General features: G+C 28.9%; 1 protein-coding gene across 1 annotated transcript in view; it reads right to left on the bottom strand.

Moving 5' to 3' along the window:
- Positions 1–3,149: 3,149 nt before the first annotated feature.
- Positions 3,150–19,882, bottom strand: part of LOC124370681 (RYamide receptor-like) — a gene marked incomplete at its 5' end in the record, with an annotated part of 46,660 nt that continues 29,927 nt past the window's right edge. The window contains one exon of the mRNA XM_046828968.1: positions 3,150–3,200. Within this exon, the coding sequence (XP_046684924.1) occupies positions 3,150–3,200 (51 nt within the window). The remainder of the gene's footprint in view (positions 3,201–19,882) is intronic.

Consider the following 19,882-nt stretch of genomic DNA (forward strand, 5'->3'; position numbering starts at 1 on the left):
CACACATTTATTTATTTACTATACACAATTTTCACCATAATTACAAAAGTAACAGTCCTTTATTTTCGGTTGTGGACCATCATTTTCACAAAATCTGGGGAAAAAATGCTCTTGACAACGTAGTGATTTTAATATGTCCTTGTCGTTTTTCAAATAAACTGGTAACTTATCATAAATACAATCAATGTTAACAATGTGATTTAATATATATTCTTTTGGTAGATATTCTAATTGATCTTTTGACAAATTTGTGTAACCAATTGTGGAACAAAGTTTGATTGCTGTATTAATTTTTTCCAAATTTTCCTTAACATATTTTGTATTCTTCCACCAATTTAAAATTGCATGTACATTTATATATGCGCAATTTGATGAATTATGACTAAACACACATGGTTTCAATATATCTACATTCATTTGTTTTCTTAAATTACATAAACTAGGACAATTGAGATTTTCAAGATTAATTACTTCAACATTGAATTCGGATAGCAATTTTTTTGTAAAACGTTTCTTTTTCAGTGCCTTTTACATAAATTTTACCTTGTATTTTTATATTTTTAAAAACGTCTTTCAATTCAGAATAGTGTTTAACACCAGAACTCCATTGTAAACCGTGATGTTTGTTTCTCTAACCAGTTGACTTGTTTTTGTAAATGTGTAGGGAGATTGTTAAAATTACACGGTGGTTGAAACAACTGCAGTTGGTACACTTGCTCGTCCGTTGATATTAGAGCAAGCTCTTTTATGACAAAATCGTTGATAATGTTTTTTGAATCCTTGAAAGTCCAGTATAAACTCCATCCTATAAAACAAAAAATTAAAATAATATATTTTAAGTACTATATTGGTAATTTAATCTCTTCCAAAATTCACCATCAATAGTATTAATTTGTTTTTTTAAATTCAGTCCATTTATCAAGATCCATATAAGCGAAATTATGTTTATTATCTTTATTTACAATACAAATTTGAACTTGGTTTTGCCAGCCGCTAACAACTACTTTCATATCTCCTGTAACAATAAAAGTTTTACTGTAAGAATACTCCATATTACCTGTTCAGTTCAACAAGTAGAATGAATATGAAACTGAATATTATCACTCAAGCATATTTAACCAATAACAGTAGCAGTTCATTGAAACTAAAAAACCAACTACATTTTGATTTTCTTTAAGTAACCATATTAAATCGTTAAATTTTTGAAAAGTGATGTTATTTATTGGAAGATTTTTATATATTGATACATAACAATAATCATTGTGTTCTGAAAAATCTATAATTCTAAGATTATCATAAAAATTGACTCTCAAAAAATCTATTGTAACACTTCGTAATATATTAATATCTAATAATCTAGAAAGACTAAATTCAGTATCACTCTACAATATTGCATAATTTGTAATACACCCATCCTCAACATAACAATTTCCCTTTTTATAAAATATATGTAACCATTTATGTAAATGATTACCTACGTAAGCTACAAAATCTGAAGAAATTTGATGTGAATAAATTTGACCCAAATACAATCTAGATGCATAAAAAGAAACTACATGCACACAATCTTTATTTAAAGTTTTATTAAGAATAACATTACTTTTCCAAGAAAATATTGCATGTTTTTTTTCAATACAGTGTTCTTTACAAAATAGATACCAAAAATAATCGTTTTCTATAAAATAAACATCTTCATATGAAAGGTTAAGCAATATTTTAAATTTTAACTCAAGTGGAAGTGAAGAAATATAATGGTTTATTAAATCACTCATTACTGTTCACAAAGTTGGCGACCTTGAGACGGTATAAGTTTCACAACTCGTCTTTCATTAACACACACATGAAAGTTTTCCACTCACGTTGCACTTGGTTTTTTTTCAAAATTGATTTTAAACACTTCTTCAAATTCAGCTATTCTTTTTCTAAAACGATCTCTGTCTCTTGCAATTTGTTTCCCATTCGGATTTTCTATCTTCATACTCATCTAACATATAACATTTACTGACTACAGGATTGGAAAATGATACTGTTCTATAATCAAGTCAATCAGTTATATCTTCATCATCATCATTGAAATTATTATGTCTCAATCTAAATTCAGTATCAATAACAGAAAAATATTTTTTAAACTTTTTCCAATTATCAATATCTAATATAAAAGTTTGATTGTTTAATTCTAAAAACAACTTTTGTTTTGTTTAAATGTTCTCGCACAAAAACTTTAAAAAACATTGGTAAGTTGAAATAGCCTTTCTTTAGGAAGTTCCATATTTAATTACCTGTATTAACACACACACACACAAACTAAATAATCACTTTATGAAATGTTGTTCGTTACTAATGATTTCGTTCACAAATAACTCGGTTTATAGTAAAATTATGACGTCAATAAAAAAAAATATTTCTTATGAATCATGATTTATATTAATTTTAAACCAATCAAATTAATCCTATACTTATATAATAACATATTTTTAATCACCTGATATCTCTGGCGGATGTAAAGTACACATGTATTTTCATATGGTGATGCAACAAACAAGTTTGCACTGCGCGTGGCTTAATCACACTGGTATTTCCTATGCTGATGCAACAAACAACCTGGCACTGCACGTGGCTGGTATTTCCTAGTCATGCGCGTTTACACTGCGCAATCACCTAAGTATTACATCATTACGCTAACACGTCACAGTTGTATGACGTACATAATAAGTAAACTACGTATAGCCAGGTGTTGTCACAGTTGTATGACGACTCAAGTGTTATGACGAAACGTTCTTACAACTGAAGGTCAAGGCTATTAAGTGACCTTGAAGTCCAAGGTCAAGGTCATCGGGTGACCTTGAAGTCCAAGGTCAAGGTCATCGGGTGACCTTGAAGTCCAAAGTCAAGGTCATAGTGTGACCTTGAAATCCAAAGTCAAGGTCATCGAATGAACCTTGAAGGTCATTGACCTCTGGAGGTGGAGGGGGGCGAGGGGTCATTGACCTCTGTGGGCGAGGGGGTGGAGGGGGGCGAGGGGTCATTGACCTCTGTGGGCGAGGGGGTGGAGGGGGGCGAGGGGTCATTGACCTCTGTGGGCGAGGGGGTGGGAGGGGGCGAGGGGTCATTGACCTCTGTGGGCGAGGGGGGTGGAGGGGGGCGAGGGGTCATTGACCTTTGTGTTGATGTTGTGTGACCTTGGCCGTGTAACGGTTGTCCTAGAACATACAATTTCTCTCTACTATGAGTCTGTGAATTTGTCATCTTACCATAGTAAATCATTGAAGACCAAATACATTGGTTTATTGCGTAGAAATATTGGTAATTATTAGTTTTTTTGTGTTACTAGATGACTTATTCTTTTCTTAGCCATTCAAAATATTACTGAAAAAATGGATAAAGTGTTGCGGTTTATTCACTTTCAGAAGCAAAGTTAACATGAACATCATTGGTTCACCGTTGAGGATATATATTCATATATTGGTCGCTTATAGTTACAGGTAATGGCAGCGAAAAATAACAAAATGAAGAAGTTTTTTTTAACTGTACTATTAGACTAGAATTTAACATGTGCAATTTTTATTCATACAGTAAAAATAAAATATAAAAATTTGATATCAGCGCACTCTATCGTTGTATTACCTTCCCTAGTTCACCGGAACTTATTTTTAATAGGGCTAAGAAAGTGAAAGTAATGACAATTAATATGGACGTATCGTATGGCATGATATCTTGGATAAATTATATATCTTGCTTTTTAAACTTTACCTTACATCTTTGATTATATTAAATTTATAAAGATTATATTGTTGTTAGTAAAATATGTGCTGGAGATATCTGCGCGACCAATGAATGATTTATTAATTTGGTGGTCTTGAAGAGTAATAGACAATGACTTCCAGTTCAACTTAATAGGTTTACTACATAAGAAATGGAATTTTTTAATAATAGAGTGGAGTAAAGGGTCATAGATCACTATAAACTTAGCTACCCTACTTCTTGCCAAATGGCATCCGGCCAGTGATTGGAAAAACTTTCGCTCTCTTTTTTTTCTTATCGCTTTGCTCCTGACATTTTCATTACAAGAAGAAGAGTAATGCACCCCGATTGTACTATTATATTTTATAATTTACAATTTCATCATTGCTATTTCAGTAATTTAATTAAAACTGATCTAAACTGTACTACATATGCATACATAATGAAGTTTTTCTTACTCCACTTGGATTTCAGAAATTTCTTGTAGTGGTATGACATTACTACATCCAGTAATTATATAATGTATTAAAACAATATTTTAAAGCAACATCAAACAGAGCAACCTAATACATTTCGTCAAATACGACATTTAATTATGTACTAATTTTACGGAAGAGCAAAGTAAATAGATAAACATCCTTATATTTTTTTTCTTGAACTGTGAAGTTCCGACGAGAAGCTCTGAACTAACTTTACTTAGGGAAGGTATTAGTAAAATATATGTTAAATTATTCTTTTAGTGAAGAATTAAATTTTGTGCTTAGCTGTTTATGTTAAATTATCGAATGAAGACATTAAGTTTTTTGTTTGACTTAATAATTTCAGAAGATATGACAAAGACAAAGAAAGAAATCGTAAAATCGAAGCGTAGCATTCAAGGATCTGTCAATATCTAATTTGTTTCTTCATTCGCCTTTCTGTACATTTTCATTACATACTTTAAAAACTTCATAAAGATAATCAAGGAGCAATAAATTTCAACAACGGTTATTCAGCTTTATTTAATGAGCGATGATTAGTTATTGATGAAAGAAAACCAAGTTCCGCATTTAATCAGTTCCGAATAATTAGCTTGAACTTGTATAAATTGGTCCATTGGGAGTAAATCATCAGGCCAGGATGTTGTCCGATGTGGATCGAGCGAGATGCCTCCCACGCTCAACGAAGATATAACATTGTTGACTTCCCCACTTTCTTCAAGTTATTCTTAAAATATCGTTTTGTCGTTAAATTTTTCTACTTTCGTCAAGTTTTTCTTATAATATTTTTGGTGTTTGATTTTCTTAGAATTTTCAATTGCCTTTCTATAACAAACCCTGTTTTACTTTCTGTCAGTGGAAGCTCCCATCCAGGTTCGTCGAGATACAAAGTCTAAGTAAGTATTGTTCCGAGTACAAGCTTATAACGTAACATAGTCAAAGTGTACCTAGTCCCTGCACGTATGTTCTTGGGAAAAAAAACACTCTCAGCGATCTATCTTAATGCGTTATTTTATTTTGTATGTTAATCAGCTGTATTTCATTCTTAGGCTCCCATATATTTATTATAAAAATACTACATCTCGATGACCTAAGATACATTTTTTAAATAGAAATTGTATACCGTATTTATATAAACGACACAATGACTCAAGTGTTAGTTTATGATAGATTAGCTAACATAAAAATTAGCGTGCGTTAGTTATCATAGTTTTACTATATTTACAAATAAATTAATAATTCCATCTATCTATTAACTCAGATGAAATTGTCTATGTTATATGCCAAGAAATATGTAGATGTATGATCCAAAACCCATCAAAAACAATTTGTTTAGGCTGAGGGTATTGAGCTCCCCTTGACAAATTGAGATCAATTAGCCACTACGCTAAGTGATTGGCAGTTCAGTATGCTCCAGAACCACGTTACTCATATCTGATTATCTAACAAGAGTGATTAGCTTAATTTGAATCAAGTCACATCATACTGCAACAGATGTCACTTATGTAATATAAGACCTGATTAGTATTTACAACTGTTAGTTAATCTACCTTCAATTTATTACTTTCATTCTTCGTAACATAACGTTAGTGTTATTTATTGGTTTTTTAATTACCTACGCTTAGTTTTTGGAGCGAAACCCGAATAAAGAAAGTGGGCTGTTGTGGTAGCCCTGGATCCAACAACTAGCCGAGGAGATTACATATTTCACTGATCCTAATCAGTCTCTGAATGTAGTTGGGTTGTTTTACCATCTCAAATATTCATTTATTTTTTTGTTTATATGTGCGTGTAAGGGCAAGTCTATAATAATATTTATTTCAAATTTTCTTTCAATAATAAAATAACATATTCTATTGATGTCCTTGTGTAACTTTTGATTACCAACAATTGGCACTGATTTATCCTTTAAATGAGATTATATACTTTCCAGGCACTCACGGTCATTCCTACAATACTCAATAACTTATAAGTGAGATAAAAGTAAAAATCAACCCTTCGTTACTGAACTATATGGCATTTGTTGCACATTAATACAATATCAGATAGTTAAAATAAATTGCTTTTATATTACAAATCGCTAAATACCACATACAATAATCTGTGTGAGCCTACAGGATAAAATTATTAGTTACGTGGGGGATTGCAGTGCATCTCAATTGTTATTGTATGTAACACTAAATCTTTTTTTCTGTAAGTAGTTTTTTTAATTCTCGTTACTTTGTTATCCATCACATATTAATTTCTGTTCGTGTTTCTTTAAACAGTAGATCTGTGATACCTTAAATACAGAATGGTGTAACGCCAGTTAAGCCACGGCGTTAGTGTGTTTGTAGGAGTTACTGATGTATTTGTGTTTTTGTCTTTAAACTCTAAAACATTTTTAATAAAGTGTTCATATATACATAGAGGTTAGCTATAATATAGTGCCCAATACCTGGGTGTGGTTTTATTTCAGTGACTATAAATATACCTTCCCAATACGTCAAACAAAACAAATATCAAGTATCATAAACAAAACAAATTGTTTGAATTCGGCACTGTTGCCACCTATAGTAGACATCAGTTAATACTATTCTATAACTATTTGCAGCTAACTAAGATGGATTGTATTTCGTCCATGTAAGTACAACATTACGTAATAAGTATTCTACAGTTAGAAATGTTGTTTGATAAAAATATTAAAATATTCTTTCTTAAAATTAGATATAATATCTATAAAATTTGTCTATTAGATGTTTTGTGATCAAGCATGAAAAATCCATACATACAAAAGTAACAAGCCATGAAACATCATTATTCACAAATATTTGCATTTATATCATTTTAATATGTGATTTTAAGTCCCCTGCGTGAGTTTTGAAGGATTTCGACGAGTATTTTTATTCGTGTCAATTTCGTTTATATCTGCAAAATATTTCCATGTTTATATATATATATATTATATATATATATATATATATATATATATATTATACATAAATATATATTTATATATATATATTTACATACAAATATTAGATTTTGCTCCTAAATAACCCCTAAATAACCCAAAAACAGTGTAAATAAAGATTCATCATCCCCAAACATGTTGATATGATTAACTGATTCCAAGTTTACAAGTATAAAGGAACATGTTATTCAGGAAGATACTTGTCATGAAAAACATATGAGAGCAAACCCAGGTCGTAAACATGAAAGCTAGAATGGTACAATGAGAGATAGGTCACGTAAAGTTTAGCGTCCATGTTTTTTCTATAGATAAATCACGAGACTGCTACGTAGTTGCATTGTCACTTGTACTGAAACTTGTCTTAGCTAGAATAAATAATTTAATCAATTACGGTAAATAATAATATGCATAGCACAGTATTGAATATAATACTGTGATATCTTGTTTAATTCAACGCATAATTTAGTACGAATCTGTGAGGTACTCCTATTTAATCATATTACACAAAATGAATAATTTGAATATAAGTAGTCAATATTTGCAATCACTTATAAGAGTCTACGGGAAACGCTATAACCTAGCTATAAAATGTGTTTACTCATAAAGCTGCTGGATAACGGTTCAATTATGAAGAAAAACTATTAAAATTATATATAGCTTTCCAGTTTCAAATACTTCATAAAAAACAACTAATAAAAATATATTACAATGTGAAAAATTAAAATGTCCTAATGCAACATTACATAACAACACCCACAAAGTTAGTTAGTTGTTTAGGTTTTTTAGTAACATCCTAGGACTCGGCAACTTAATGTGTGAAATAATTAGTTTAGTGCTAATATTTATTTGAGTGATGATGAAGTAAACAAGTTAAAATGGAACTAAAACTTGCTTGACTTATTTTGTCAAAAAAATATAAAGAAATTGAATATAACCAAACATGAAAGACATAAAGGTTTTTAAAGATTAATTGAAAATTTAAGTTTGCACTAGTTAAGCCAAATAAAGTTTTACTGAGGAACCCTCTATATTTCACCCTATATAAAACTGTTGATATAACATTATTAACCAAATTTAATAGTAATAAAATTAGTTTATCGCAGTTATGTAATAATAAATTTATTATGAAATGTAACAAATGTAAAAGGCACGCATTAAACCTAGCTGTTACTTTAAATATGTAATATTTTGTCTTTTAAAGTAAGTAATTGTTTGTAGTGAATATTCCTGTTAATGGATGGATTCTTTGGTTCTCATGAAATGATTGATATAAGCGTACCAAGTTAGGAAGTAAAAATATATGACCTGAACGAAACCATTATATTTCCAGTAAATAGGCATCTGAGGATCCACGTTCAAATTATTATAAGTATTAATACAAATTTAGATTTCAATAAATTAAAAGCTCTTTAAAAAACCGTTAAAATATCTAAAAAATTTTAGTTTTTTTAACATTGCTAAAATTATGAAAAGTTAAACTTAATAAACTAAAAGTTCATTCCTAATTGTATAGTACGGATAAAGGAAATAACCAAATATTAGTAAAATAAAATACGAGTACTGTTTCAATTATAAACAAGAACTTTAATTTATGCTCCAAAATTAGAAACATTTCAGTCAAAAAGCCTCACATAAAATCAGCGTAATAGTTGTGATATAGCGATTTTAAAAAACATATAGTAGCTCCATATAAATAGTTAATATCCCCAATATTGCAGTTATTAGCTCAAACTTAGCATTTTACAATTCAAACGTAGACATTACATTAATATTTTAAATTAGCATACAATTACAAACAAAATACGTTACCGATCAGATCTTCGATATAAGTCTGATCGTCATGGTTAAAATTTGAAAGTTTGCAATTCCAAGAACCAAAACAGAAGTTAGTTTAAGAGAAGCAGTAATACTTTTAGGATAGCAGTTAGTAACTTAGATCAAAGCTATTATTTTAGCGCTAGAAGTCAACCCAAGGGATAGCTGATCTCATTACTAGCTCAAGAAAAAAGTTGATTTAAAGATCCACCTGTAAGGCGATCATTTTGATTTTTTTCCCCGCAAAAATGTAATTAAACTTCAATTGCAACCTTATTTTAGTCATAGAATTATGGGAAATGTTTCATTTAATTCCATGTATATTATGTATAATTAAATATTTATTTATTTATAAAAATCATATATAGCGTATACATAGATTACATATAAATATATATATATATATATATATATATATATATATATATATATATATATATGTATATATATATATAATATTATATATTTATATATATTAAATAAATTACCATTAAAACATTGAAATTATCCAATAAAAACAATTTATTGCAATTATATAATATATTTTCTTTCACAAACACACTGATTATAAAACAAACAAACATAACTTGAACCAAGAACCAAAATACATAATAAAAAATAAATTGAACAAATAAAAACCATAAACAACAAGATTCCAATCAACTTTACGTTGAATATTTGTAAATGTTTAATTTTAACAATAAATTTTTATAAACGAAAGGAGAAGAGGATCATCTTAGTTTCACTTTGTCATGTATCTAGCTTTAGGTCAACTCTATTTTGAAATTACTGGATGTGCGATCAGGTTAGTACTTTGGTAGGAATTTGGCTCTGAATGGTCGATTCCTTTTTTAGGTCGAAGTAATTTTCACATTTATTTATATTGTGTTGAAACGCATGTGCAGATAATAGTCTCTCATAATTTTGATGAACAACATCAAATTGGGCTATATTAAGTAATAAATAATAATAAATTACTAAGGATTCTAGTCACTATAAGGAATGTAAGAGCTGATAACTCTCAAATCTGAGAATTGGATTTAAACGCTTAGTTATGCAAAAGGGATCAATTCAAAACTAATTGTATGTCTATATAAAATATAATTTTATAAATTTTATAATAAATTTAATAATTTTAAAAGGAACCCTTGTTACTTATGTTTTACATTTATCTCTCTCCAATTAACTTGATACTTTTCAAAAATTTATAGTCAACATGTATTTTAAAACTTATCCCATATTTTAGAGTCTTACGTATTCTAGTACAAACCAAATATATTTATTAATAATTTTTTATGGTTAAATATAATACTAAAGTTAACATAATAAAAACACTTTTCCAGAGCTATTGCTATTGTTATGTTAAAGATTACGAGATTCAGTAATACGTGCACTTATTATAAGTGTATTATATAAACAAACAGTTCAAATAAAATATCTCGTTACAGGACGTATGATAATCACGTTGCAGTTGTTAATTTTTTGAATTTTTTTGGCTGACCCTTGTGTCTTGGGTATATAGCGGAGGAAGTGAACAGACACCCATTTTCGAAAAGTAGTATTTCCGGCATTCACAAGATATACGATGAAAAATATCGAAAATCAGTTTAATCATTCTTATCACCTAACGCAAATAATGCGTTAAAACAATGTTTTGGTAGGTGTTGGGTTATCTTGCACCTTATGCATCTTATGCTTCTACAACATCATTAAATAATGAATGGTTTGTTCTAATGTTGTTATTTCTTCTAATAAATTTTACACTCGGGTATAAAATTTGAGGAAGATCACTTGAGCTTAGTGGTAGTTGACCTAGTTCGCGTGCCAAAACATAGAATTGATCAAATCTAAAAGGGTAATTTTAAATCTCTTTTGCTGCGATCAATTCATCAGATAAGTTTAGTACTTCTCCATCCGCTGTTTGCTTATAGTAAACAAGAGTCTCAGCTGCCGCGCTGTGTACCGACTGTTTGCAGTAAACAAGGTCTGCACTGTCCGCACTTCAGTCCTTTGATGTGACTTTTGTTTATATTGGTGACTAGCAGCTCTATTTTTTAATATTATCGTCTATTTTTTTGAAAGCATTTAATTTACTCTTTAAAGAGGATTATAGATGTAATAACCTCCAAGAAGATTCACTTTCACTTATTGAAAATTTTGTCCTTTCATGTGCCTAATACATTTTTTTTATGCTTGAACGTTTTACACAGTTATGCCTAGTTAATAGATCAGAGTTTCAATTCCAGCCCTTGAAGCAACCTTTATTCCAAATCTTCCATAGATTGATCTCATGAAATCTGTTGATAATGCATGGATTTTCTTCCTAACAAACAATAATTTTTCTAAACCGGTCGTAAACTATGGAATTGAGGTTATTGTTGGGAAAAATTACGTATTAAACATACCGGGCGTCAGAGGGACATGCCGGGTCATCAGTCAAATGTTATGCTCCTTGTTTTATTATTTTCTCAATACCACACTATTTCCTGAATTCTTATTGAAATGCTGAGCGCTTTTTTATTGCCAAGAATAAACTGATCTAATTGGGTCTTGCTATGTTTTTATGTCACCTAGTTTGCTTTTGTATTAAACACAAGTGCTGTGTTGTATCAAATCGGATAATAAAGTCTCATATTTTCTTTTTCATTATCCGCTGACATACAGGGTTTTATCAAAGTACTTAAGTAAGGGGTCAAATCAATATAATACAATTTTACCAAACTAATAAGGTCGTCATGTAATTTTTTGGCTCACCAATAATTAGTTGTGTGTGCAGCTAGTCCAGAGAAGACTAGTGAGGAACGTATATCCTATATCTGGATATCCGTCGTAAGCGGGAAGATCCAGGATCGCGTTTCTGTGCAATTTCTAAAGGGACTTTTCACAGACAATAGTATTTTTTAAGTATTATACTAAAACTTGTTCATGTAACATGATTCAAACCGACGTATAAATATTTTTTAATCTTCCTGGAAATTTACCCAGTGATTTCTCGTTCAACAGATCCTCAGCCCTACTCCGTGGCCTGCACGAGAGTTGCATAGAAGCGAAGTAAGTTATCTAGACATAAGCTTATACTAATTAAATAAAGGAATCTTTACTCAATCCATATAAATCAATACTCCGTGTAACCCACCGAAGCTAGTTTTGTTTATATAAGAAGAACTGAGTAGCGGATCCACGATAAGCTCGAATTAATTAGTTCTCTGGAGAGTTTCCCCTCCACCAACTTTTGAGAGAAGAGATTTCACTCTTGTTATAACTGTCATCTCATCATCACGAACCAATCAGGGTTATGATTATATTTACAGAGAGCGGTGATTAGGATTGAGATGTTGCATGAAGACAATAAAGTGTCATTAGATTAATTTACTCTAAATTTATTTCATATTATACTTTTCATATGCTACGAGGCAAATGATTCTAAAAAATGTGGCTATAAAAACAACCACTTTCATAAATATTTTTATAGAAATCTTATAATTTAACAATATACGTGCAAAGATTAATGATAGCTTAAACATGCGCTTATTTATTATCTTCAACCAAATGGACCATGTTGAGAGATTCCACTGCTTTATCTAAAGATGATTAGAGCCGATAATCGTCACAGCAACGTATTGCTCTATGGGATTGACCCTAATTTACTATCTATTATATTAATTTGAAGGTATGAAGATTTTATTTATTAAAAGTAAGCTATAATTAAGATTCAAAATAAGAAAATTTTAAGCTTTCTCACTATTCACTTGTTTTCTAGTTGAAGAATATGTACAATGTCCTCACAAGATAGTTAAATATATCTAGTGCTTATATTATAATATATGTTTTATATTCTAATGATTATTAATTTTAGTTTGTTTGCTTTAGGTTTAAATGGAAGCAGTACAGATTGTAAAAGAGTACAATGTTATAGTAAAGAGAGCAATTTAATTGTCCTTGTATAGCAAAATATAACAATTTAAAAAAATTTAAAGTTAAGGAAGTAGAACGTTTGCATCTTTCAGTAATATCCTTTCGCCGCCAACTTATGTCTGCCATGACGATCGCATTTAGTATTTTCCTTTGGTCAGTTCTATTTGTTTGGTCGATGAGTGTAAACATATTGTTAGCTATGTTTTGTATCTCAGTTTTAATAATTATTAGTAATTTTTTGTTTTTATGAAAAGCATGTTTAATAGTTGGTGTGCATGGAATAGACTCACAAACATAGGTGATATGGTTCCTGGTTTATGCGTGTCACTAAGCTCTGGTATGGCTTGTTTACTTTAGCCTAGATTGCAGTTATGTATTAGGTTAGTCATTAACTTGAGGAAGAAATAATATACAGATCTGGCAAAGTAGTGTTATTGATTACATTGAATTAATGAACGATGGGGAAAGTTCGGAAAAATTTCTGTATTTTACAATCCACCCATATTCAAGTATATGTCGCTATTTCATAATATTAAGAATTAAGAATTACTAAATATAAGTATATTCAGATTTAAAAAACTAGATGTCTCCTCTTACCTTGATTTAAATACCTGCAAGATAAATGTGTAATATATATCTTTTAATTGAATCTTTTAAGGAATGAATTGGTTATTTTTCTAATTGTTATTCCTTCCAGCACCTTCAGTCGTTTCGAATATTTTAATATATGCAAAAAACTGTCTTAAAAAGTTGAATTTATTCATGTTTTTAATAATAATGCCAATAAATAAACGGAGTTAGATATATGTATTTGTCATAATATTGAATAATAGTAGGCGTATGCTCAAAGACTATTTGTACGGGCAATTTGTGACATTCGGTAGGTAAAAACCTGCCCTGTGTCCACCGCATTAAAATACATAACATAAGAAAGTATAACGATGAATTTTATAGCAAGTAAATTTCAATATATGCAGGTTTACAAAACAACTTAATGAGAATAAAACTGCCAAACGAAATTGGAAAACGTTTTCCGTAAATCTTTGTACAATAAGAGGGTTTATGGCTTATAAAAATACTTCTTACTAACGATTATTTATCTTGGAAACTTACATTAGGAAATTTTAAATCGTATTCAGTCGATTTAACAATAGTAGCAAATTGAAATTTCTATTAAACACGTTTATGAAAAACCACGGTACACAAATACAAAAACATAACTGTAAAGTGTACTTTTGCCATGCTCTTATAAAGTTCAACTCTAAGTTTAACTTTCGAACCACTCCAGATTTGAGACGCCACTGTAACTTTGTTGAGCATCACTTTATTAGATGTTTCCGGAAGTTATATAGAAATGAGTTATTATTTTCCATTGAAGTGGACATATTGTTTGTAATAAAAGGTGCGTAACAGATAGATTTATTCTTTAATACATTAAAAATAGGGGCAAATATTAATGGGATTTAGAAAAATTACATACTTCATTTTCTATCATGTAATATTTCCAATCAAATTAATTAATTTAGGAGCAAAATATCTTTAATTTGGAAGAATATTTACTTTGATGATATTTACTTATTGCCTCCATAAAAAAGGGATTATTTTAAGCCTTTTTTGTTTAAAGATTTAAATGAATGTCAAACACTAGTACTAAAAACATCTTTTAATAAATCCATAAGTTTAGTAATGCATATATAAATATCAATAATATATACATGATAATTAATAATAACAAATTAATAAGTGTTATATAATACCAAGTAAGTGATAACGTAAAATAGAGGTAAAAAGACTGAAATTAAAAAAATAATGGTTTATATGATTAATACTATAAATCACTAACAACAATTTTAAATAAATAAAAAAATATATGTACATAAAAACACATATGGGTACTAATGCAAAATATATGTGTATTTGATTTAAGTATTGATTCCGAGATTTAATTCAACCAAGTGGTTAAGCTGACTGGTGAGGCAATCTTATTGTTTAGTTTAATTTCTTGAGGTCCAACCTGGCAGCAATACAGACAATGAACTATTTGAGTTTCTTTGTTTGAGTTTAAGTTTAAGTTTCATCACAGGTAATCTGGAGCCTTTTATGCAAGGGTTTAGTTATTTAGCTTTTTAGTTAATTTGACTAAGGGATTTTAACTAATGAAAGGCTTAAATATAACATACAATTACTATGGCCAGAACGATACAATTTACATGCAGATTATGTTATATACGGGATAAGTTTCACAAGGATCTAAATTAAGGAGGGCTACGCATCTTGGAGGTCAGTAGATCAAATAAATATGGTCACAGTTGGTAAAAATGGCCCAGGGACGTCGTGAATAAGAATGACACGTCAACATAACTTTTTTCAGAGACAATTTATCAAATGAGCAAAGAATCATACATTTTCTGAAGGTTACCTTCGTGCACCGTTTAAAATTTTCTCCTACCAAAATAATGTTATGTTAGGTAAAATGTTTTTTTAATAAAAATTATATAAAAAATATAACATACTTTTTATAAAAATACTTTATTTTTCGTTTAATTTATATACAGTGAGACAAAGTGAGTTCTTTAAAGTGCTAGTAAGTTATCTGATTCCATGAGTAAACTTAAACGATCCATCTGTTTGGCTCATACTATATGTAAATGACGAAAGGTAATATGGTTAGAAAAAGCATAATATAACTTTGTTAGTAGCCTACTGTTTAAGTCAAAAAATATTTAAAGATTTGTAAATGGGGAATTATAATTTTGGAATAACTAAATGTTATATTTAAGTTAAATATTTTTAGCTGAATAGCTTCATGTACATGAGAAAAACGAAAACAAATACCGGTATGTAATACCGTAAATTATCTGCAAGCACAGTTCAATGGTCTCAGCCTTGTTTACTACAACACATAATGGTTGAAGGAAAGATCGTTTATTGCATCTCGTAAATCAGCAAGCTTACTTCAATATTCTCAACGTTGCTTATCCCTTCTTATTGTGACCTACAGGAAAACCATTATTTTTACTATATAGTATGTATTTACTAATACAAGCGAATTAAAATTTTTCAGTGGATGAGCAAAAGATAGATTATTCAATTTTCCCAAGATTTTCTTTCAATCTGCGTTGGAATTATCAAGCGAAATCGTTACGTGGCTTGCTTAAATGTGGCTTGGCTATTTGGCTTACACATTACTTTGTGCTAAATGCATGGATATGATGATGGGTAATGCAGTGTTTGTCACAACTAAACCAGGTGTTCCAATCTCATTAGTTATCGTATATTCATTAGTATAATCTATGTACAGGCCACTGTATTTAAATCATATGACGACTATTAATCAACAATATGTTATATGACAAACTTGTAACCTTAAATTAATATAAATCTATTCTATTATAACAAATAAATGTTATAGAAAATCTAAGTTATTGAGCTTATACATAGTAATAATAGAAAAACTCGAAATGTTTAGAATTTAAAATAGCTTTAATTCTGTTATTAAGGAATATTGTCTCTCCTTCTGAAATTGAAACATATAGCTACGAACTCACAAACATAACTATTTAAACATAATCGTATTTTTAATGGAAACAAATAAAATCTGGTTGATTTTCTAAAATGATCAAACATTGTGTATGAAACATAAGATCTTTAATATAAATCAAATTATTGTTATATTTAAAATCAAATAACGACTTTTCAAATTTTTTATGTACGGCAATTAAAAAAAATTAAAGCATTCTATTTAATCTAAGGGATTTTATAACTTATTTATATTTTATAATTCATTTATTTAGTAGTTATATACTTATTTTATATTGTTTTACTACTTCAACACGTTTGATAAAATGCAATAATAAATGTAAAAACTAATGCCTATGCACTATCGTACTGTGCGTATTCATATGTAAAACATTTTTATCCTTTAAATAATATTGAGCAGTATTATATTTTTCTTAACAAATATTTGAGTTGAATCCATAACGCCATACTTTAAAAAAATATTATATTTTAAACCTTTTATTCTTTGAGAACATTATCTTTTATCAATACGAAAAAAACAACAATAATTAAAAGATGAAAGTACGAGTATCTGAATTCTTCCATCTACTGTTAAAGGAGAAGTGGACAGTCCAGGCTGTTTATGTCTGTCTGCATTCAGCAGCGACGTGTTGCTGGACCACTTCTTTGCTGACAAGAAGCAACAGTTCTTGACGTTTTACTTGAATACTTCATGGGAGGGAGCGTTACACTGCATAAGAATACTAACATGAGGGAAATAATGTTGTTACATATGCGTTTTACATATGTATAGAAGTTAATAATATTGAATAGTATTTCTGTTGGTGATTAGTGTGTATTCCCACTAATGCTGGTTTTCTGCATTTTAAGTAGTAATGGAAACCTAATATTGTTTAGTTTTTAATAATAATTTGTTTAGTTTAGTATGAAGTAGAAATTTTACTGAATAACTGATGCAAAGAACTGCATCTGTATTAGGGTTCTAGATAAATAATAGTGAGATATTGGATTAAATCGTGTTTCTTAAAATATAAATTTACAGACGATTATAATTAATTATTTAAAATATTTAGTTTTAGTTTTTTACTGCTTATCAATAATTTATTTTTCAAGGTACGAAATACTAATGTCGTTTTTTTGTTGTTTTAATAATGTCGTACTTGTAATGGCCTATTCCATTACAAGAGGGAATAGGCCTAAACTTTTACATTTTTAAAGCCTACACGATATAAAGTTTATTTTATTTTATAAATTAATTTATTTCATTCAATTCTTCACAATTAACCTTTATCTTAAAGAAACGTCTTGATTGAGATATCATGTAATTTGTCACTACCCCATAGATCTAAGTTATTTTTATTATTGTTGTTGAAGATTGAATGAAGATTGAGCACTTTATAATTACGAAATTAATTTTCATTTACCCTTTGTTTTATATAAGTAAACTATTTTTCACTTAACGATTCAAGGTCGATTTTTACTTTTACTTTAATATCTCGAAACTGCTGAATGAACAACTGATTTTTTCGCTTTAAATTTATTAAAAAAGTGGTTTTAAATTGAAAATTAAAATATTTTTGATTCATACATCAATTTTAGAATTATAAAATTTTATTACAGATTTTTTATTTATTCACGTTTAGACATTATTTTATTAGATTTATTTTAAATAAGATGTATTTTTTGTAATAAATCTAAATAGGCATTTTATAGTTTTGAGTTTCCTGACCCAAAATTTTAGTTTGTCTTCTTAAATTTTATTAAGTTTTACATCTTAGAAGCCGCATAACATTTTATTATTCCAATATTTTTATGAACTTATGGAGCAAAGAAGATACATTCGGATAGTAAAGAAAATCCTTTCTGCCGAGTACCATACATTCATGTATGAAGGTTACTTAAACTGTAAAATCTTTCTTACATTTATTGTATTTAGTTATTTAGCGTGATTATATTTCACCTTCACTTTTCTAACAAAAGGAATAAAAGGTATCGATAGTGAAGTGTTAGCGTTTATCACTATATAACAATACGTATGAGTTCTTACAAACGTAAAACAAGTATTCGTAGCATGTTATTATATACTAACTTCAGGGAAAGTACTATAATTTTAAAGGCACTCCAATAAAAATGTTGAAAGTTGGTGAAAGTTTTCATATAAACTATACAAGTGCATTGTTCCAACTTTTATTTCATAAAATATATTGCATTTGAGAACAAAAAAATAGTTTGAGCAGTTACTAAGTCGAGATAGACAAAGCTAGAATTTCTCACGGTTCTATTATGATGTCGATTATTTCTTATTCGCAGATGACTTACCATTCTGCCTTACCACTTTCAAAGCAATATAGAACACAGAATACGCTAACTTTAATTTTACAGGTAACTTTATGTAAATTCTTACTTGATGAATATATTTAATTATTTTTGCAATAATACATATGTACTAGATTAAAAACAACCTGAAACATTTCTTAACACAATTAAAGCTTTTTAGATTAAATTATTGTCAAAATTCACACAAGTTTTACCTCTAAAGCCTATTACAAGTTTCAATTTTACGAAATATGTTTCATATCTGTTTTTAAGTTACTACTATAAAGTTTTTAATAAAATGTTACTTTATATTAAAACTATGAAGGTTTAAAACACCTTTTAAAATTTTCTTACTAGACCATTTTTATGACCTTGCTCTCTAAAATATTGTACGTTAGAGACGTAATCAGGTTCTTATATTTCGGATTCTTCAATAAAATATAGTAAGAAAATAATGTCGTTTGATGAGATTTTGTCATGCATAGCAGTAATGCAGAGAGAATTTTTGTCTAGTCAATGGCTTACGTAACTAAGAAAACATATAAATTGATAAAATCTTCTTTGTAGTTTTTTGCATAAAAATTTGCTGAGGGAACGTCCTTGCGTGTACTTTTAAATATTAATATAATGTAAACAAAATGCAATATATACACACACACACACATATATATATATATATATATAATATATATATATATATATACTAAATTCAACTGAAATAGTTACTACAATAGTAGTAAAATATAAATACAATTATTATCTATTACAGTTATCTAAAAAATATAGCATAATGCAATAACGGTGAAAATTTTTCGAAATCATTTTATTTTTTCTAATACTTTTTAATAATGCATATAATCTCCAAACATAAGAATGTACTACAATATGCCACTGCCATACAATATTACTTGGGTGCAGGGAAATAATACCTTCTTATAACTTACAAGTTACATAAGCTTTTAATGGCATGTTTAACTTTGTAAGAGTTGTTCCGAGAACTTTGGAGAAGATTGAAAAGAGTTAAAGGCTTAGAGGCAGCTTCTCCTATTGAAAGAAAGAACCTTGTCTGTATCGTTTTATGTGTCATATGTTACAAGTTAATTGGCTTACTTGTCGAAGGAACTGGATTAGGTGCAGAAAATAT

This window comes from Homalodisca vitripennis, unplaced genomic scaffold, assembly GCF_021130785.1.
Source record: "Homalodisca vitripennis isolate AUS2020 unplaced genomic scaffold, UT_GWSS_2.1 ScUCBcl_395;HRSCAF=2294, whole genome shotgun sequence".
NCBI classification, from domain to species: Eukaryota; Metazoa; Arthropoda; class Insecta; order Hemiptera; family Cicadellidae; genus Homalodisca; species Homalodisca vitripennis.